Raw genomic sequence first — 20,192 nt, 5'->3', positions numbered from 1 at the left:
TTAGATGTAGTGCCTGGAGCAGCAAACCCATATGTGTGAGAGAAGCAGGGGAGGAAGCAGCCGGTCTCGCTGCATACGTTTAGCCCATTCTTCTGCGTGCTCCATCACAGAGCCTTTAGGTTGTTTCTCATCTTTTGTGAGAATTTGTCGAAAGGCCAGAAGTTCGGACCAGCCGCGTTACAAGAAGTGACAGCCTCCTCCTACTGGATTTTTTTTTTTCCCCCCTCTTTCGTGCGCTTTCTCCACAGCTGAGTTCTTAGGATAACAAGTGGGGACAGGAGCGACCTCGGAGACCTCGATTGTGATCGCGGTTATTGTACTTAGCTTAGGGAGATGAGGTGGCGGTGGTTCACCTCCTGGCTGCGTGGGAAAGCTGTAACGAGCGGTTGTTAATGTAGCTTGGCAGGGGGCAACTGCACTCGGCGAGCTCCAGAGAGCGCGGGCAGGGTGGTGTACCCTGCTGGCGAGCCGAGACACAGGGACTGACCTCGGCAGCGATAACCAATACTTTCAGCTCCTGATTTGGGGAAATAGCCTTAATTTCAGTTTCTGAGATAATTCCCTTCCCCGGGCAAACGGCCATTTCGTATTGTGTAGTGCTGGGCCGTGTTGGTCTTTGGAGCGGACCGCTTGTCTCCGCTCCCTAGCACAGAAGCAGCTCGGAGACGCATTTGATTTCTCTCCTGTATTTGAAAATGTGGAGGGACGTCCCTGCCCATAGCAGGAAATTCTACCAGCCTTGGGAAAACTTTCCCCAATAAGAAAATCTCTCAAACTGTCCCTGCTGAACCTGGTGCCTTTGTAATGGGGAAGGGAAAGAAAAATTTCAAACCAAGCAGTGTATAGTTTTAAAATAAGAGGGAAAGCCATCTTTAGATTTATCCCTGCTGGGAGGACGTAGCAGTGTGATTGACACGGCCGTTTGAGTTCACTCTGTCTCTTGGTAGGTTCTAATATTGAGAAATCAGTGAAGGATCTCCAGCGCTGCACCGTTTCCCTGGCTCGGTACCGGGTTGTGGTGAAGGAGGAAATGGATGCTTCCATTAAGAAGATGAAGCAGGTCTTTGCTGAACTGCAGAGTAGGTAAGTTAAACGTAGGGACGGATCCAGGCGTTCAGGCTTAAGACCAATACCTTTGGAATAAGACTTCAGCTTTCCAGTCCGGTTAACGACTTGCTTCTGTTTGCCCTTCCGCCCCAGCACTGTTCTTCGGCGTCTGGGAGGTCGGCATGTCGTAAAGAACAAACCGGAGTCTAAAGTCCCGTCCTCTGCAGCTTTCGGAAGCCGCCTTTGGGGGCAGCTTTGCAAGGCCCGCGTTCGAGCCGCCGTCCCCCACGTGCGGCGGGATGGGAACAGGCTGCTCGAGGCTTCGGCGCGTCCGTCAGGTCTTTGAGCTGTGGCTCCGTGTCTGTACAGCCGGTTGTCCTGACCGTCACAAAGCCATTTTAGACACAGATAATACGGGGAACTCGCCAGGTAGCATACCGTCACTTGGGTCCTAATATCAGCTGTGCTGGAAGGAGAACTGTTGGGAGCTCAGGGTGCAGGAACGTGTGTCTTTTAGAAACAAACCTTCGTGTTTGAGATCTTCAAATTAGGGTGGAATACAACATGGAAGAGAGGGATCCTTTCGAAGGTACAAGTACACATCAAAGATCATCCTGTGCAGCATTGCTTCCCCCGTTTTAAGCCAAGCTTTTAATACTGTGCATGATGTTCCCAACGAGTGTAATCAGGTCTTTTTTTTAATGAACATCTTTATTGGATTGGATAAGTGCTTTAAGATGATATTCCGAAAGGCCTGACATCAGATACGCTCGCTGTCTTGGCTGATTGAATCTATTACTGAGAAATTGTTCTTCTTGGTTATACAAATAGGATTGCTTTTGGTAAAGAAGGATTCATAAGAAACTGCACAGAGAGTTCTCCTTGCCTGAAGTGAGTAACGTTTGACGAGTAACTAAAATGCTGCTATCGCATCGAAGGATTAAAGTAGGTATTTGGCAGACTTGCAGATCTGTGTCCGAAGCTGTCTATGTCTGAAACCTGTACGTGGCCTCGGAGGCGAGAGCATTTCGTGGCAGCGACGCAGAGAGCCGTGTTCTGAAGCCTTTTAGCAAATTTAGTTGTCCGGTGTGGACTTTTTCTTGTGCTCGTGCTTGCGTTGAGCTTGGCCGCCAGGAAGTGCTCTCCTGAAGTAAGCGGAACGCTGCCCTGTATTTTAAATTCAGCGTGTGCTAAAAATAGTGACAAAAACGTTTTATAGATGACTTCTAAACTTACCTGAGGAGACTGGGACCGGCCTGGGGGGGGTAGGGTTAACAGTGGCCCTGGGCCCTGCCCTGCCTCTTCGTGCGTGGTCTCCGAGCCGAAGGCGGGCGCGGAGCTCCCAGCACCTCCCGCCTTCTGGAAAAGCTGCGGTGTAAGGGGATTTACCTTGTCAATAGCCGAGGGGCTTGCAGCCCTACCTCAAGTTTGGTTTTATGTAGATTATTTCTTACTTTGTCAGTGGCTTTGTCTACTGATTCAGTATTATCACTGTGTGCAGCGGGTTTTTGTTGTTAAGTTTTTTGTCTGCCTCTCTGTACACTTACAACATCCGTGAAGACCTCTCCCTGGTATGGAGAACGTCATTCTTTTAGCCGACGTGTCTGGTTCCGTATAAGTAATTCCTCGCCCTTTGACGTACGTTATCGCCTATAAAACACTTGCGTCATGTTCGGCAAGGTTAAAGGCTCAAGTCCGGTCCCGCAGCATTGCTCCGATAAGCTGAGCCGGCAGCGGGTGAAGCAGGACGTGCGGTTCCGTGAGCGGGGAGGCGGGTGCCTGCCTGGAACGGGGCCACCGGGAGCCTCCTTTGACAAACGCCGAGGGACGGAGCTGCCCGGCAGGACGCCGGCGCTGCGCCGTCGATAAGCGGTGACTCTGCAGCCCCTTTCGCCTCTGCAGGAAGAGATTCACTTTCCTTTTCCCAAAAGCGACGCGGTCGCTGGTCAGCCGAGGTGTAAATTGTACCTTCGCGTTTTGTTGTTGTTGGTTTTGTTTTTCCAACTCCCTTCATGACCCAGAGAATACTTAGAGTGTTTTTAAATCCTACGGCACAAGGCAGGATCCGATAGTTAAATCCTCTTGCTGAATTGCCTCTCCAGCTGGCTTTCTACCAAAGGAAAACCTGGTTTAAAAGCAGGTTTGCTCAACTCAGGCTATTTAAGTAGCAAGGCTTGGACTGGTTTAACTTCTGCCTGTCAGAAGTTAACCCGTGAGGCTTCCTAGAGGTCTTGACACCTTCATCTTCTCTCGCTAGACAACGTGCTTGTGTTAGACCTGTGGTCTGTAGGTAGGTGAGGGCGAAGGAGGAGACTCTAATGCGGGGGTCATGCCTGTCTCAGTCTCTGAAATCCACCCTGTTGGAGTAGCAGAGGTAGCGGTAGCTGCTTTGGCTTCCTATTTTGAGAAGATTTGCTCCCCTGGGCGGGAGATGATGGGGTAACCTGAGCTAGGGAACCCTCATAGTCCTTAATTTCTTGAATATTTTGCTTTCCACTGACAGGGAAAGTAGCACGTCGGGGGGGAAAAAAAGCAACCCCGAGCCTTTGCGAGTGGTGCGGGTAAGTTCAGCCTCGGCGCCGCGTGCCGAGGCGGGCGTGGGGCAGGGTTTGAGGTTTCTCGCTGCCGAGGCCGCCGCTGTGTGCCTCGTGCTGCGGATTGCCCTCGCTGTCTCGTGGCAGAGCTGCCCGGCATGCTTCCAGCCGCCTTCGACTGCGGTCGGTCTTTGAGATCGCTGTGTTTCAGCCCCGAGGAAAACTGACCGCAGAACCCTCAGCGCGCTCGTGCAAACAGCGGTTGTCTTTCACGAACAGACAACGTCTTGCAGGCACTGCCCGACCGAGCTGCCTTGCAGCTCAGAGCGTCTCTTCTAACGGCTGGGTCACAACCGAGTATTCAGCATTTAATCTTCGGGAGTTATCGGTTTATCCCCTTCCCCTTTTTTTTTTCCTTGTGCGCTGCTTAAATGTCCTCTCTTAAAGCCCAGCCCTTCTGGCAGGGGTAGATGCGCTCTCCGGCCTGCACGGGATCTTGTCCCGGGACAGAGCAGTCGAGGAAGGCAGGCGTGTTTCCGAACGGATCCGGCAGAAGGAAGCGAGTTTGTTTGACGAGAAGCGGTGCAGGACGGAGGAGCAGCGGGGCCTGGTCCGAGTCGCTCGCCACGCGAACCTCAGGCAAAGCCACTTGACCTCTGTTCCTCAGCCAGCCCAACTGTAAAATTGGGTAAAGGGCTCCAGCTGAGCTCTGCTGAGTAAATTGAATTACAAAGCGACGCAAGCCACGATCTGTGCCAAGGTGCGTGCGTGTGTGCCTGCAATGGCCCCTATAGAGCGGGTGTTGGCTCTGCAGGAGCTGGGCGTGCGCCTGTGTGTTCAGGGAGGAGGCAGTGGGGTAAGGTGTAGCACAACCGACTTCTGCAGCCCGAGAGCCGCAAGGCTGTTCCTGCACTTGAATTAATCATTAAGGCGGCATTCACGCCCGTACCTCTCCGAGCTCCGGGGGATTCCTGCCGCTGACGTGGCTCTGGGCAGCGGGCAGCTGGGGTATCTCCCTTTTCCCCTGCCCGTCGGTGTTGCGGAGCCAGGTTGAACCGCTCTGGGGATGGCTGGAAACAAGGTGAAGTCTTATTAGCGTAGCTTCTGACACGCGGTGTTGTATTTGCGCAGTTGGGCTGAGAGTGCCTGACCTGGATCAGGCCCCTGCTGTGCTACGAGCAGAAACAATTCCTGCCCTGGAAAGGCAGATGGACAGAGCGATAAATCAACAGAAGAAGCCAAATGTCAAAGCTGCTGTTCAGAGGGAATTGTTTAAATTGATCTTGCCTCAGCCCTCTCTGACATGCAGAGGAGCGGGAGCGGTGGTTTGAGTTTGCATTTCAGATGCTCTGTGGTTTCCCTTTCAAATGGTCGCTAAAATAAATATTCTTCCTATTTTCAAGCAAACCTTTCTCGCTGAAAAAGCGCGTGGTCGGTGTCGAAGGGCTGGCCCCGCGCACTGCTGATGCCTCTCCCAGCACCGTTTGGTGTCTGTGCGGCAAGTATCGTACAGCTCGCACGTGAGAGGAAGACTCTGCTTTTATATTTAGAAAGCAGAAACTGAAATGAATCCTATTAATAGGCTGGGTGTCGAATGCATCCACGCCGCTGGCAGCAGCTGAGCGAAGGTGAGCCGCAGCGGTGCGGGCTGAGGGCGTTGGAGGCGTAGCTTAGAGCCAAGCACAAAAGAAGCATTTGCAGGGAGGGTGTCTGCAAGGCTGGCGAAGAACAGAGCTACGACCAGTACCTGCCCCTGTCCCGAATGGGAGGACTGGTGTTTCCTCTCCTGCTCCCGTTGTAACCCGAGTTACTCGGGGTGCGCATCTCCAGGGGCAAGAGCGCTCTTTGCCCGGCCTGCGAGCAGCGCTTACAGGTAGCTCCCTGGGCGCTCTGCCTCGCCGGAGGGGGCTCGGCAGCCTGAATTTGCTAAATTTGGCCGAGCGGTAGCTGTGCGGTTCTGCTTGCGTAAAGGCTGCCGCCGCGATGCCCGGGGGAATTGCGATCTCATGGCAACAGGCACACTTGAGGCAGGCTGGAGCCTCCTGCCGAGTGGAGATGCTTCGCTGTGACCCACTCAGGTGTCCCCTCCGTGGCCAAAAACATCCTCAGACCCTAAGGGACTCCCGGGTCGTGGACCCGCGTGGCCCTGGGTGACCCGGCGGCTGCATGGTGGCCGCTGGCAGCGGGTCGTGGCCTCGTACCCGCTGTCCCCTCTGGAAGGGCGGGTGTGCTTTTGCGTGGGTCCTGCAGCCCTGCGGGGATCAGCAGGGCGCGCGCCTCCTGAGAAGCGGCACGCAGCACCAGAATCCAGGTTTCTGGGTTGGTGGGCTGCTTTGCTAGGCTTAATTAAGCTAATGAGGGTGCAAGAGGGAAGCATTGCTTCACAACGTGGCTCCTGATGGGCTGCCTTGGAGGGGATGGGTGCCCGAATGCCCGGCGGCCCGCTCCTGCTGTCGTGGCTCCGCGTCCTGCCCCGCTGCTCGTTAGTTTTGTGTTTCGAGTGGCTCTTAAACGTTGTGCCCTAGTTTTCTTCGGTGATAAAGTCCAGCGGCGTGCAGCTTCTGCTCCCTCTCTCCTTGCCGAGTTGGCTCCCACTTCATCGGAGTAAGGTGACCACGTACCCAGCGGGTTGTCGGGAACGCCGTGCCGTGCTGACCCAGGCCTGAGCAAGTTTGAACGCCAGCGAAGCCTGCACGCAACTCCCGCACGCAACTCCTGGCTTCCAGAACAAAAGCCGGGGCTCGGTGCGCGGCGCGGCGGGCTCCTGCCGCCATCTGCCGGTCTCTCCCCGCTGGCCGGCACGCCTGGAAACCCTCCCGCCGCCGTTCTTGCAGTGAGATTTTTCCTTCTCCTCTTTGTTTAATGCTAAATCTCTTCCCTTTTTCTGTATTTCTCCCCCCAGCCTTATGGATCGCGAGGTGGCGTTGCTGGCTGAGATGGACAAAGTGAAAGCAGAAGCAAGTAAGCTCCCTCCTCCTGCCAGGTGCCCACCTGAAGAGCTGTAGGTGTTGCTGAAGAGGCAGCCCCCCTACAAGCAGATTTGTGCCTTACCTCCCGCTCGCATTGCTCCCAAATCCGTGGCTCTGTACCAAACAAAACTCGCCCTACAGCTTGAGCTGACAGTAGCTATTGTGACTGCTGACAGTTGACAGCACCCGTCTCTTCGAGGCCGTTGCGCTGTGCCCTCGTTAGAGGATGGGACGTAAACCGCACTCGTCCAGGGGAGGCCATTCCCGAAAATCTCGGCATTCCCAGGGAGCTGGAAAGGGCTTTCGCAGCTCACCTGGTGCGGGTGGGAAGTGGTCCACGGGGCCGCCCACACCGGCAGCACCGAGCCCCGGGGTTTGGGGAGCAGTTAGCCTGGGGAGAGCGGCAGAGCTCCTACCGGAGCGGCGTGCCGTGCCCCTCGGCGAGTCAGCTCGCAGCTCAGGTTCGGTCTGCGTCTGCAGACGTCAGTCGCCGCAGGAGGGGGCGGCGGGGGCTGCTGCGCAGCTGGCACCGAGCTGCCCGGCGGGGACGCGGGGGAGCCCGGCGGTTGCCAATAAGGTGCCGTGTGCCGGGGCTGTTTAACTCCGGGCAGGCTGGTTCGGCGTCGGCGCTGCCTCAGCCGTGGTCTCTCTTGCAGTGGAAATTCTGGTCAGCCGCCAGAAGAAGGCAGAGGCCCTGAAGAAGATGACTGACGTGGCCGTGCGGATGTCGGAGGAGCAGCTGGTCGAGCTCAGAGCCGACATAAAGGTGAGCTTTTCCACTCCGCTTCTGGCTAATCCAGCCTGGTCCTAATCTCACCCAAATGCGGTGCTGCGGGAATTACGCAGCCGCCGCCCAGTCCCTGGTAGGAATTGTGCGGATGCCGCCTCAGCGGGGCTCGGCCCGGGGTTCCTGCTCGAAGGAGACGAGTCGGCAGCCGGCTGAGTAAATAAGCGGCTTATTTATCCGACGTGCAGAGCAGCTCGAGCTGGGTGCCTCCGAGGAGGGACCCCTACCCCGGATCACCCCCCAGTTACACCCAGCACCCGATCCCCAAGTCCCATCCCTTAATTCTGGTTGGTGGTATCTTGATTTCTTACTGGTTTTCCTGGTCGCTGGGCTGGCCGCCTTCTGACGTTACCTCGTTCTCTTGGAATTGTTTCCTTGGTCCTTATCCTCTTCGTTCCGCTCCTGTCCACTGGATTCAGCGAGTTCTGTGTTTGCAGCGTTAGTTTTATCAGAAACTTTACTCTCGGACGGCTCCCGCGGCCTAAGGCTTCCCCTGCTTTAGCTTCCAGCGCTGAGCGAGGCCGTTAATCCTAACAGTTCTCAACAGCGGGACGCTTTTTTGTAACCGTCTGGGTTTCCGACACTTCTGAATGCAATTTTGTGTTGTGCGCAAGTCTCTTCCTTGCGTCCGTAGTTCTCGAATTCACCGGCCGTGCTCTGCATGCTGCTGTCCGCAGCCACGCAGACACCTTAATTTAAAATATTTGCTTTGTAAAATACTGACTTCAGCCGAGAACCCATCATCCAGACACGAACCCCGGTGCGTGCAGCCCGACTTTCGGCCGCTGTGAACTGGCAGAGAGCAGGGAGCGCGGCGAGGCCGCAGCTTTGTGCTGAGAGCAGTTGTGAAAACCTCCCGCCGGCGCGGGCTGACCCCTGCCTTTCCCCCCAAATGGGCAGAGCCTGCCCGCCGCGCCCGAGTGACTTTTATATTCCATAAAACACCTCTGCTCTCCAGCACGCCGGCTCCTGCCGCGAGAGGTCAGTGCCAAGTTGCATCAATTAAACTGCAGTTTGAAAACCAAACCTGCTCGCCCCCGTAGCAGGATTAGTGCAGCTGAGAAAGCGCTTGCCCCCGTGAGCATCCAGAGACCCGGGCTGAGCCCATTTCACAGACCAGAGAGGGACAAAGCGGAGCTGCTGCCAGGTGAAGCTACCCTGCGGCCTGGCTGCTGGAGCCCGGGGAAGGCCGCTTGTGTATGGGCTGAAAAACCCTGGGTTGCCATTTCCAGAAGTCGTCGTAGCCGTCGGCCTTCTCGGCAAGGCTTTTTTCCAGCCTGCGTACTGGTTCCCGGAGGCTTTCGCCTCCGGTTTCTGTTCCCGTGCCCTGTAATCCAGTGCGCGGGCTGAACTAACGTGCGCGTTTTGCCTTTTCTGTGAAGCACTTTGTGAGCGAACGGAAGTACGACGAGGACCTGGGCAGGGTGGCGCGGTTCACGTGCGACCTCGAGGCGCTGAAGAAGAGCATCGCCTCCTTCGGGCAAGGTGAGCTGGGTGGGAGTCGGGGAGGAGCCGCGGTGGCGGCCGCCCCGTTGCTAGCCCCGCCGTCGCCAAAACCCTTCGCGTGCGCCCCGCGACTTGGCAGCGGCGGGACCGGGAGCGTTCTGCTTCGGGCACTTTGTTTCACAGTGGAGAGAGGAGCCAGCCCTCGCCTCGCTGCTGCTGCAGGAGGGGTCTGCGCCCGGTCCCTTCGCTGCGGGGCGCTGGGCCCCGTTAGCCGAGCCCGCGTGCCGTTCGCACCGCCAAAGCTTCATCTTGCCGGGAAAAGCCCTGTCGTCCCCTGAGCCTTCGGCTCCAGCCGCCGCCGCCCCGGCAGCGCCGTAGCTGGCCGGGTCCAGAGGCCGGAGGGCGAGCGCTCCGGGTCCCGCCTGCAGAACGCACATTTCGGGCTGTTTCTCTTCCAGTTTCCCATCCAAAGAACAGCTACTCCATCCGCTCGCGGTGCAGCTCTGCCGCAGCCGCCGCCCCCAGCGAGACCCCGGCTCCCCCCGCCTGCGCCTCCGCTGCGAGCCTTACCGCGGCGAGCAAGAAGCCCTCGTCCTCCGCCGAGGGCACCGCCGCCGCCCGCCCTCCCCAGCCTTCGCGAGAGGTAACCGCGCCCTGGCACGGCGCCGGCACGGCGCTGCGGGAAGCTCGCTCCACGATCGTGGCTCCTTTCCCCATTCAGCTGCCCTTCGCTGCCAGGGCTCGCGCGGGGCTGGGCGGCGCCGCGGCCGCAGAGCGCGGCCTGGCCTTGACGGCTCCGCTTCGGCGCAGACTTTGGGGGTTTGGCTTTTCCCCTTTCCCCCCCGGAGCGGGAGGTGGGGGCACGTAGGGATGCGGCAGCGGGGGCCGCCGCTGCCGGCCCGCGCCCACTCGCCTGCCCTCTTCTGTTCCAGGCTCTCCCGGGGAGCAGGAGGCCGGGAGCGGGGCCCAGGGCGCAGGGCCAGCACCACGTCAGCCCCGCCGTCCCCGGGCGCTACAACAACGGCACCAACCGGCACCGGCACGGCCAGGCCCACGGCAGGCGGCAGACCTCGCCCCCGGCAGCCGGCGCTGGCAGCCCCAGCCAGACGCAGCCCGCGGGCCCCGGCGGCCCCTCGGCGCGGCCCGGCCGCCACGGCCCCGCTGCCGCCGGCACAGAGACCGCGGGGCGGCCGCAGCGGAAGCCCCGAGCCAGCCGGCAGGAGGGCGCGAACTCCTGAGAGCCCCGGGCTCTCCCTGCTGCCGCGCGTCCCGCGCCGGAGCCCGACCCTAGGCAGCTCCTAGCTAGGATACTAACCAAGACGAGTTTACACTTCTCAGTTCTCGTGCCATTTCTCTTTTTTTTTCTGTCCTCTTCCCTGCCTCCCCCCTCTGCTTTGTGTTCTCACGCCTGCGCCGCACCCTCCGGCCGCCCGCCGGCCTCCCCGTGCTGCCGGCTCTCCTGCCCTTTTCCTTTCTCCTCCAGAAAGGACCTTTTGTCCGCAAAATCGCAGCGTTGGCCAAAACCCAGCCCCGCGAGCCTTTGCCGTCCGTGCGCCGACACCTGGCCCGTGGCCGCCCGTCCCTCGCGCTGGCAGCGAGGGCGAGGCTGGGCGCTGGGACGCGGGGGGCGGAATCCGGCCCCCTCCTCTTCATCCGCGCCCTTGCCGCTCCTCTGGTTTTCACTTGGAGAATCTCGGTTTTATTTTATTCGCTTCCCCTTCTGGCCCCGCTTTCCCCCCACTTCTTGGTCCCTAAATTAAATTTACAGCAATAGCAGCAGGGCGAAGCCGCGGAGGGGCCGAGGGAGGAAGGCGATGGCCACGGTGAGCGGCGCGGCCCCGGGGTCCCCGCTCCCTGCCCCCGCTGCTGGAGGCCGGGGGTTTTTCCTTCCCCTCTCTGGAACGGCAGCGTTGCTACAGAAAATCAAATAAACGACCCCCCCTCGGCGCTTCCCCAGTCGGGCGTTTTCTGCTTCGGTAACTGCCCCCCCGCCCTGCCCCCGAGCCACCCGGGACCCCTGGGCCACCGCTCACGGGACCCCGTTGGCCACCAGACCCCTGTGGGCCACCGCTCCCGGATGGCCCTGGGCCACTGCTCCCGTGGGCCACCACCCCCCCCGGGCCACTGTTCCCAGACCCGCTGTGGGCCACTGCTCCCAGACCTCTGTGGGCCACTGGACCTCTGTGGGCCACCACTCCCGGACCCCCCGTGGGCCACCGGACCCCCCTGGGCCACTGCTCCTGCACCCCTGTGGGCCACTGGACCCCTGTGGGCCACTGCTCCTGGACCGCCCTGGGTCACTGCTCCCAGACCTCCGTGGGCCACCACTCCCGGACCCCCGTGGGCCACTGGACCCCCTGTGGGCCACTGCTCCTGGACCCCCCATGGCCACCGCTCATGGACCCCCCGTGGGCCACCGCTCCCGGACCCCTGTGGGCCACTGGACCCCTGTGGGCCACCGCTCCCAGGAGCCCCGTGGGCTTCTCCCGTGGGTGCCCAGCGCGGGGGCCCCTTCCCAGGGCCCCGAGGGCTCCGGCTGCGGGAGGGCGCGGGGTCCCGGCGCCCCCTCGGCCGCTGCCGGCCCCTCCCGGGGGGCGGTACCGGAGGGGGGGGGGGCGGTACCGGGGGGGGGGGGAGCCCCGGGGCCCGCGGGGATGGCGGCAGCGCGGAGCCGCCGCTGAGATGCCGCCGATGCGGGGCCTCCTGGCACCGCAAAACGCCTTCCTGGACACCATCGCCCGCCGCTTCGACGGGACGCGTGAGTGCACCGGCACCGGGACCCGCACCGGGACCGGGACCCGCACCGGGAACCGCACCGGCACCCGCACCGGGACCGGCACCGGCACCGGCACCGGCACCGGGACCCGCGCCGGGACCGGGACCCGCGCCCGCGGCGCTGCCGCCCCGCAACCGGCCCCGACGGGGCGGCGGCGCTGGGGCCGGGCCGGGGCGGGCGGTGCTCGGCGCTGCGCACCCCCCCGGGGCGGAGGCACCGGCACCGGCACCGGCACCGGGCTGCGGCGGGCGCTGCTCGGCGCCGCGCACGGGATCCCCCGGGAGGGCGCCCGGGCGGATCGGGGGTGCTCGGTCCCGGGGCGGGGGGGCCCGGTCGGGGTCCCGGCTCCCGCCGCCCCCCCTCGCCCGCCGGGGCAGGATCGGGCCCCGCCGCGCCCCCCCCCCCCCGGGGCTATAAATCCCCGTCCCGCCCCCGCCGCGCCGGTGCGCAACGGCGATGCCCCCGTTGGCAGCGGCCGGGGCCCCCCGGCCCCGGGAACGGCCCCCCCCCCCCCCGCCCGGTGCCGGCCTCTCCCGGGGAGCGGGTGGGAGGCGCCCCCCACGCTGTGCCATGCAAATGTATGCAAATGAGGCAGAGTGGGCTCCACCGGTGCCAGCGGGGCGGTTCGCTGCTGCGCGACGGGTAAAAATAACCCAGCGGGGCCAGATGGGTGCGGGCACCCCGCACCCCGCACCCCGCAGCGCCGGGGCCACGGGTGCCCTCCCCCAGCCCCACGGGGCCCCCCAGCCCATGGGGTCCCCCAGCCCCGTGGGTTCCCCCAAACCCCCGGGCTCCCCCAGCCCCACGGGGCCCCCCAGCCCATGGGGTCCCTCAGCCCCGTGGGACCCCCCAAACCCATGGGATCCCCCAGCCCCATGGGACCCCCCCAACCCATGGGGTCCCCCAGCCCCGTGGGTTCCCCCAAACCCATGGGATCCCCCAGCCCCATGGGACCCCCCAAACCCATGGGATCCCTCAGCCCCGTGGGTTCCCCCAAACCCCCGGGCTCCCCCAGCCCCATGGGACCCCCCAAACCCATGGGGTCCCTCAGCCCCTTCCCTCCAGTCTCCTGGGATCCCCCAAGCCCATAGGGTCCCCCAAACCCATGGGATCCCCCAAACCCAATGGGATCCCCCAGCCCCTTCCCTCCAACCTCCCCCAAACCCATCGGCTCCCCCAGCCCTGTGGGTTCCCCCAAACCCAATGGGATCCCCCAAGCCCTCAGGGTCCCCCAAACCCAATGGGATCCCCTAGCCCCTTCCCCCCAACCTCCTGGGATCCCCCAAACCCATCGGCTCCCCCAAACCCATCGGCTCCCCCAAAAGCAATGGGATCCCCCAGCCCCTTCCCTCCAACCTCCTGGGATCCCCCAAACTCCACGGGGTCCCCCAAACCCAATGGGGTCCCCCAAACCCAATGGGATCCCCCAAACCCCCGGGCTCCCCCAAACCCCCGGGCTCCCCCCGCCCCAGGGGCTCCCCCAAACCCACAGGATCCCCCAAACCCACTGGGATCCCCCAGCCTCCTGGGATCCCCCAAACCCAGTGGGATCCCCCAAACCCATGGAGTCCCCCAAACCCATGGGGTCCCCCAGCCTCATGGGATCCCCCAAACCCACGGGATTGCCCAAACCCAATGGGATCCCCCAGCCCCTTCCCTCCAACCTCCTGGGATCCCCCAAACCCATCGGCTCCCCCAAACCCCCGGGCTCCCCCCGCCCCAGGGGCTCCCCCAAACCCATCAGCTCCCCCAAACCCACGGGATCCCCCAAACCCAATGGGATCCCCCAGCCCCTTCCCTCCAACCTCCTGGGATCCCCCAAACTCCACGGGGTCCCCCAAACCCAATGGGATCCCCCAGCCCCTTCCCTCCAACCGCCGGGGGTCCCCCAAACCCCCGGGCTCCCCCCGCCCCAGGGGCTCCCCGCGCCCCGGCCCAGCCGCCTCTCCCTTGCAGACAGTAACTTCGTGCTGGGCAATGCCCAGGTGCCCAGCGCCTTCCCCGTCGTCTACTGCTCCGACGGCTTCTGCGACCTGACGGGCTTCTCGCGGGCGGAGGTGATGCAGCGCTGCTGCGCCTGCTCCTTCCTCTACGGCCCCGCCACCAGCGAGCTGCTGCGGCAGCAGCTCCGCCGCGCGCTGGACGAGCACCAGGCCTTCAAGGGCGAGCTCATCCTCTACCGCAAGAGCGGTGGGTGGCAGCGGGGACGGCCGGGTCCCTTCCGCAGCCCCGCCGGCGGGGACGCCCCGCCAGCCCCCGTGCTGTCCCCCGCAGGTGTCCCCTTCTGGTGCCTGCTGGACGTGGTGCCCATCAAGAACGAGAAGGACGAGGTGGCCCTGTTCCTCGTGTCCCACAAGGACATCACCAGCACCAAGAGCCGCTCGGGCGCCGACAGCACGAAGGACACGGGTGAGGGGACAGCAAGGAGCGACGGGACGCGCTGCAGCCTCCATGGCCTCTGTCACCGACGTCCCCCCTCTCTGTCCGGGCAGGCGGGCGCCGGCGGCGGTTCAGCCGTGCCGGAGGGAAGGGCTTCAATGCCAGCCGGCGCCGGAGCCGGGCGGTGCTGTACCACCTCTCGGGGCACCTGCAGAGGCAGAGAAAGAGCAAGCACAAGCTCAGAAAGGTGGAACTGGGGCACAAATCGGGGCTGGGGACACGAGTCGGGGCTGGGGACACGAGTCGGGGCTGGGGACAAGGTGTCGGGGCTGGGGACAAGGTGTCGGGGCTGGGGACACGAGTCAGGGCTGGGGACAGGGCATCCTGGCGGGGAATAGAGTGGCCAGGCTGGGAAAAGGCTGATGCCATGGACGTGGTGACACAAGGGCTGGGGACAAGGTGCCGGGGCTGGGGACACCGTGGCTGGACGGGGAAGGGGCTGGAGATGCGGTGTGTGGGTTTGGGCCGTCCAGGCTGGGGCCAGGGTGACCAGGCTGGGGACAGGGGTAGGAAAGAGCTGGGGACAAGGTGCTGAGGTTGGGGACAGCACGGCCGTGCTCGTGACAGTGTGTCTGGGCTGGGGACAGGGTGTCGGGGCAGGGGACAGGGCATCTAGGCTGACCCCCGTCTCCATCAGGGCGTCTTCGGGGACAAGCCCTCGCTGCCCGAGTACAAGGTGGCCGCCATCCGCAAGCCCCCCCTCATCCTGCTGCACTACGGGGCCTTCAAGGCGGGCTGGGACGGGCTCATCCTGCTCGCCACCCTCTACGTGGCCGTCACCGTCCCCTACAGCGTCTGCGTGGGCACGGGCAGCGAGGAGGGGCTGCCGGCCGCCCGCGGCCCCCCCAGCGCCTGCGACCTGTGCGTGGAAATCCTCTTCATGCTGGGTAAAGCCCCCCGCGCCCCCCGCCCCATGCCGGCTCGGGGCTGGCAGAGGCCGGGCGGACTCGGTGCACTGATGGCCGCCCCCCCCCCCCTTGCCCCCAGACATCGTCCTCAACTTCCGCACCACCTTCGTCAGCAAGTCGGGGCAGGTGGTGCTGGAGCCCCGCGCCATCGCCCGCCATTACCTGGCCGGCTGGTTCCCGCTCGACCTCGTGGCCGCGCTGCCCTTCGACCTGCTCGCCGCCTGCCAGGTCAACGTGGTGAGCGCCGGGACCCCCCCCCAGACTGCGGGGACCCCCTGAGCTGCGGGGACCCCACTGGGCTGCAGGGACCCCCGAGCTGTGGGGAGCTGCAGGGATCCCCCTGGGCTGCAGGGACCCCCTTTGCTGCAGGGACCCCACTGGGCTGCGGGGATCCCCCCTGGGCTGCAGGGATCCCCCTGGGCTGCAGGGACCCCCAAGCTGCGGGCACCCCACTGGGCTGTGGGGACCCCCGAGCTGCAGGGATCCCACCGGGGTTTTGGGGATGCTGACGGACCACGGGGACCTCACCGGAGACCCTGCTGGGCCAGTGGGGACCCTGAAGGGCTTCAGGGAGCCCAAAAGGCTACAGGGACCCTAATGGGGCTCCAGAGACCACACCCCCCCCCCCCCATGTGGCTGTGGTGACACAGAGGGGGCACCGGGGACCCCATGGGGCTGTGGGGACGCTGGTGGGGCTGTGGTGACACAGAGGGGGCACCGGGGACCCCATGGGGCTGTGGGGACGCTGGTGGGGCTGTGGTGACACAGAGGGGGCACCGGGGACCCCATGGGGCTGTGGGGACGCTGGTGGGGCTGTGGTGACACAGAGGGGGCACCGGGGACCCCATGGGGCTGTGGGGACGCTGGTGGGGCTGTGGTGACAGAGGGGGCACTGGGGACCCCGATGGGGCTGTGGGGACGCTGGTGGGATTGTAGGGACCCTGGCGGGATTACGGGGACCCCGGTGGGTCTGTGGTGACACTGAGGGGGCACCGGGGACCCCGATGGGGCTGTGGGGACGCTGGTGGGCTGCAGGAACCCCCCATTAATGCTGCAGGGCCCCTGGTGGGCTGCGAGGGACCCCAGAGGGGTTTGTGGCTGGATGGAGCCGACGGGCGCCCGGCCCCTCCGGGTGCCCCAGCCCCTCCGGGAGCCCCAGCCCCTCCGGGAGCCCCGGCCCCCGGCACTGCCCCTCTCCCCGCAGTACGTGGGTGCCCACCTGCTGAAGACGGTGCGGCTGCTGCGGCTGCTGCGGCTGCTGCCCAACCTGGACCGGTACTCCCAGTACAGCGCCGTGGTGCTGGCGCTGCTCATGGTGGTCTTCGCCCTCCTGGCCCACTGGGTCGCCTGCGGCTGGTTCCTCCTGGGGCAGCGCGAGGTGGAGGGCAGCCCCGCCGCCCTGCCCGAGATCGGTACGGCCATGGGGGCTGCGGGGGGTCCTGGCCCGCGTCCCCACACGCCTGGCCCTGCTCTGGTGTCCCCATGTGTCCCCGTGTGCCGGCCGCCCCCTCTGAGCCGCTGCCAGGGTTTGCTGCTGCACCCCCATGGCCTCGCTGCACCCCAAAAACTGAGGTTTGCTCGCGCACCCCTGCACCCCGAGCACCCCAAAAACTGAGGTTTGCTCGCGCACCCCTGCACCCCGAGCACCCCACGGCCCCGAGAGCTGCCCCTGCACCCCGTGCGCCCCACGGCCCCCGACCGAGGGCTGCCCGTGTCCCCCCGCGGCCCCCGAGCCTGTCCAGCCCCATGTGGGGCGTCCCCGTGGCCCCGAGCCCGGCTCACCCCCGTCCCCCCAGGCTGGCTGCAGGAGCTGGCGCGGCGGCTGGAGACCCCCTACTACCTGGCGAGGAGGAACTGCAGCGCCGAGGGGGCCGGGAACGGCACGGGGCCGGGGGCCAACTGCAGCCGGAGCGGGGGGCTGCTGGGGGGCCCCTCGCTGCGCAGCGCCTACATCACCTCCCTCTACTTCGCCCTGAGCAGCCTGACCAGCGTGGGCTTCGGCAACGTCTCCGCCAACACCGACACCGAGAAGATCTTCTCCATCTGCACCATGCTGGTCGGGGGTGAGGGGCCGGGGCGGGCGGGGGGCGCGGAGGGGCCCGGCGGCCGGGTGACGGGGTCCCCGCCATCCCCAGCGCTGATGCACGCGGTGGTCTTCGGCAACGTGACGGCCATCATCCAGCGGCTGTACGCCCGCCGGTTCCTGTACCACAGCCGGACCCGCGACCTGCACGACTACATCCGCATCCACCGCATCCCCCGGCCCCTCAAGCGCCGCATCCTCGAGTATTTCCAGAGCACCTGGGCGGCCAACAACGGCATCGACACGGCCGAGGTCAGCGCCCGCCGCGGCCCCGCGGCCCCCGGGACGCGGGGCGGCGGGGGCCGGGAGCTGGGGTGCCGGGGATGGGGGGGACTGGGGTGTCCCGGGCCCCCAAGCAGGGATGGAGGGGGCTTGGGGTGCTGCAGCCCCATGGCAGGGATGGACGGGGGGGATTTTGGGGTGCTGCAGCCCCATGGCAGGGATGGACGGGGGGGATTTTGGGGTGCTCAATCCGTGATGGGGATGGAGGGGGTCTGGGGCTCCGCAGCCCCGCAGCAGGGATGGACGGGGGGGATTTTGGGGTGCTCAGTCCATGGTGGGGATGGAGGGGGTCTGGGGGCTCCCCGGCCCCGTGGCAGGGATGGACGGGGGGACTGGGATAGTGGTGGGGATGGGTGGGAACTGGGGTGTCCCAGGCCCCCAAGCAGGGATGGATGGGGGGATTTTGGGGTGCACCAGCCCCATGGCAGGGATGGAGGGGGGGATTTTGGGGTGCTCAATCCGTGATGGGGATGGAGGGGGTCTGGGGCTCCGCAGCCCCGCAGCAGGGATGGACAGGGGGATTTTGGGGTGCACCAGCCCCATGGCAGGGATGGAGGGGGTCTGGGGGCTCCCCGGCCCCATGGCAGGGATGGAGGGGGGGATTTTGGGGTGCTCAGTCCGTGATGGGGACGGAGGGGGGGCCTGGGGGCCCCGCAGCAGGGATGGAGGGAGTCCCTGGGTGCACGCTCTGCGCTGGGGCTGGATGGGGAGCCCAGGGGTCCCGGGGGGCCCAGGCTGCGCTGGGGGTCCGGGGGCGGCCCGGGGGGGCCCAGGCTGCGCTGGGGGGCCGGGGGCGGCCCCCGCCCCGCTGAGCGCTGGGCGCGCAGCTCCTGCAGAGCCTGCCCGAGGAGCTGCGGGCCGACATCGCCCTGCACCTGCACAAGGAGCTGCTGCAGCTGCCCCTCTTCGGGGGCGCCAGCCGGGGCTGCCTGCGCGCCCTCTCCCTGGGGGTGCGCCCCGCCTTCTGCACCCCCGGCGAGCTCCTCATCCGCCGGGGCGACGCGCTCCAGGCGCTCTACTTCCTCCGCTCCGGCTCCATGGAGGTGCTGCGGGACGGCACCGTCCTCGCCATCCTCGGTGCGGGGCGCGGGCTGAGGCCGGCCCTCTCGTGACACCGATGGCCGGCCCGACGCCGGCCCTCTCGCGACGCCGACGGCCGGCCTGACGCCCCCCGCGCGTGTCCCCCTGCCCAGGGAAGGGGGACCTGATCGGCTGCGACCTGGGGGGGTCCCCACGCCGCCGGCGGGCCCGGGCGGACGTGCGGGGGCTGACGTACTGCGCCCTGCAGAGCCTGGGGCTGCCGGCGCTGGCCGAGGGCCTGGCCCTCGACCCCGACTTCGCCCGCGCCTTCCGCCGGCAGCTCCCCCGCCAGCTCAGCTACGACCTGGGGGGCGCCCCCGAGGTGAGGTGACGGCACGGGGGGACGGGGCGCGGCGGCGGGGGGTCGGGGGCTGACGCTACCCCCAGCAGCGACGGCGGGGAGAGGGGAGGGGACGGCACGGGCTCAGCGGGTCCCAGACCGCAAGGCAGCGCGGGCCTGAAGAATGACATCATAGCTTCCGAGTGACATCACCGCCCTCGCTCCATGACCTAACTCCTGGCTAAGGGGGACAAGACAAATCTGAGGCACAACCCACGGGGCCAAAGCCGACGGGGGGGGCGGGGGGGGGGGTGCGAGTTACGTGGGGCTGAGGGGGAACGGTGCAGGGCTGAGGGTGATGTCATGGGACAACGGGTGACGTCACGGGGCCTGGGTGATGTCACAGGGGAGGGGGCGATGCAGGAGCAGCCCCCCCCCGCCCTGGCTGCAGGCAGAGCCGCGCTGGCCCAGCGGGGAGCCCACGCCGCCGCTGCCCGCGCCGGAGGAGGGGGCCGAGCCGCAGCCCCCCAGCCCCGGCCCGGGCCCCCCCAGCCCCCGGCCGCCCCCGGCAGCGGGGCCCCAGCCCCGGCCCCCCCGCAGCGGAGCCCCCCGCGCCCCCCCCGAGCCCGGGCGCCCCACGGCCCTGCAGCTGCACCCTTGGAGCGGCCCCCCGGACCTGAGTCCCAGGTGAGGGGCTGGGGGGGGCAGGGGGGGACCCAGGCCCCCGGGGCTGCGCCCCACCGACCCCCCCATCCCACAGGGTGGTCGACGGCACCGAGGGGGAGGGCTGCGCCGCCGACAAGCCCCTCTTCAGCTTCCACCTCGGCCCCTCCCTGGGGCCAGGTAAGGTGGGGGGGCCCCGATGGCGGGGTCCCGGGGGGGGCTGCACCCCTGGGTGCCCCATGGAGACCCTCACCTCTCCCCGCAGCTGGGGACGGGGGGCTGCTGGCCATCCCCCCCGCCCCCCCGGAGCCCGGCAGCGCCGACACCATCGAGAAGCTGCGGCAGGCGGTAAGGGGGGGCCGGGGGGGGCGGGAGGGGTTTGGGGGGGCCGGGGGGACGCTGACCCCCGTCACCCGCAGGTGGCCGAGCTGTCGGGGCAGGTGCTGCAGCTGCGGGAGGGGCTGCGGGCGCTGCGAGAGGCCGTGCAGCTCCTGCTGCTGCCGCCCCCCCCCGCGCCCCGACGCCCCGGCGATGGCCGCAGCCCTGCAGCCGCTCCGCGTGGAGACGGGGGGGCCGGGGCTCTGCCTGCACCAGCCGCCCCCCGACTGCGCCCGCAGCCAGCCCTGGGGCTGGGGGCCCCCCGCCGCCCGCAGCCAGCCCTGGCTGGGCCCCGAGCCCCTCTGGGGTGCCCCGGGGGCGCAGGGGGGGAGCCCCCCGGCATGGCCGCCCATCCCCGCCTCCTCGGGGGGCCACGGCCTCCCCGTGCCGCAGCTGGAGCCCCCCGGGCCCTGGGAGGGGCCCAGCCTGGAGCTGGCGGTGATGGGGGGCTCCCAGGGTCCCCCCCGGCCCCAAGAGGAGGGGACGGGCATGTAAGGGGACCCCCGGGGCAACCGGGCCA

At 66.0% G+C, this 20,192-nt stretch overlaps 2 protein-coding genes across 4 annotated transcripts in view; both read left to right on the top strand.

Annotated features, from left to right (window-relative positions):
* SPATS2 (spermatogenesis associated serine rich 2) overlaps window positions 1-10,624 on the top strand; it is a 30,665-nt gene extending 20,041 nt beyond the window's left edge. For all 3 annotated transcript variants that reach the window (XM_082332630.1, XM_082332629.1, XM_082332631.1), the window contains 6 exons: window positions 948-1,083; window positions 6,484-6,542; window positions 7,207-7,316; window positions 8,720-8,822; window positions 9,242-9,426; window positions 9,716-10,624. In XM_082332630.1, coding sequence (XP_082188756.1) covers window positions 948-1,083; window positions 6,484-6,542; window positions 7,207-7,316; window positions 8,720-8,822; window positions 9,242-9,426; window positions 9,716-10,021 — 899 coding nt within the window. In that variant the 3' untranslated portion in view covers window positions 10,022-10,624. The remainder of the gene's footprint in view (window positions 1-947; window positions 1,084-6,483; window positions 6,543-7,206; window positions 7,317-8,719; window positions 8,823-9,241; window positions 9,427-9,715) is intronic.
* Window positions 10,625-11,465: 841 nt separating this feature from the next.
* Window positions 11,466-20,167, top strand: KCNH3 (potassium voltage-gated channel subfamily H member 3; the record flags this gene model as incomplete). The annotated part of the gene is given in 16 exon segments (XM_082332623.1): window positions 11,466-11,541; window positions 13,516-13,749; window positions 13,834-13,968; window positions 14,052-14,185; window positions 14,636-14,885; window positions 14,986-15,143; window positions 16,111-16,318; window positions 16,703-16,969; window positions 17,042-17,241; window positions 18,099-18,348; window positions 18,465-18,673; window positions 19,083-19,318; window positions 19,392-19,474; window positions 19,560-19,642; window positions 19,714-19,797; window positions 19,799-20,167. Coding segments are annotated over 16 exon segments (2,976 nt in total).
* Window positions 20,168-20,192: the final 25 nt, after the last annotated feature.

This window comes from Platalea leucorodia (assembly GCF_965183815.1).
Source record: "Platalea leucorodia genome assembly, chromosome: 23".
Taxonomy (NCBI): domain Eukaryota; kingdom Metazoa; phylum Chordata; class Aves; order Pelecaniformes; family Threskiornithidae; genus Platalea; species Platalea leucorodia.
The sequence above is the reverse complement of the archived record's forward strand: the minus strand, read 5'-3'. Positions and strand labels throughout refer to the sequence as shown.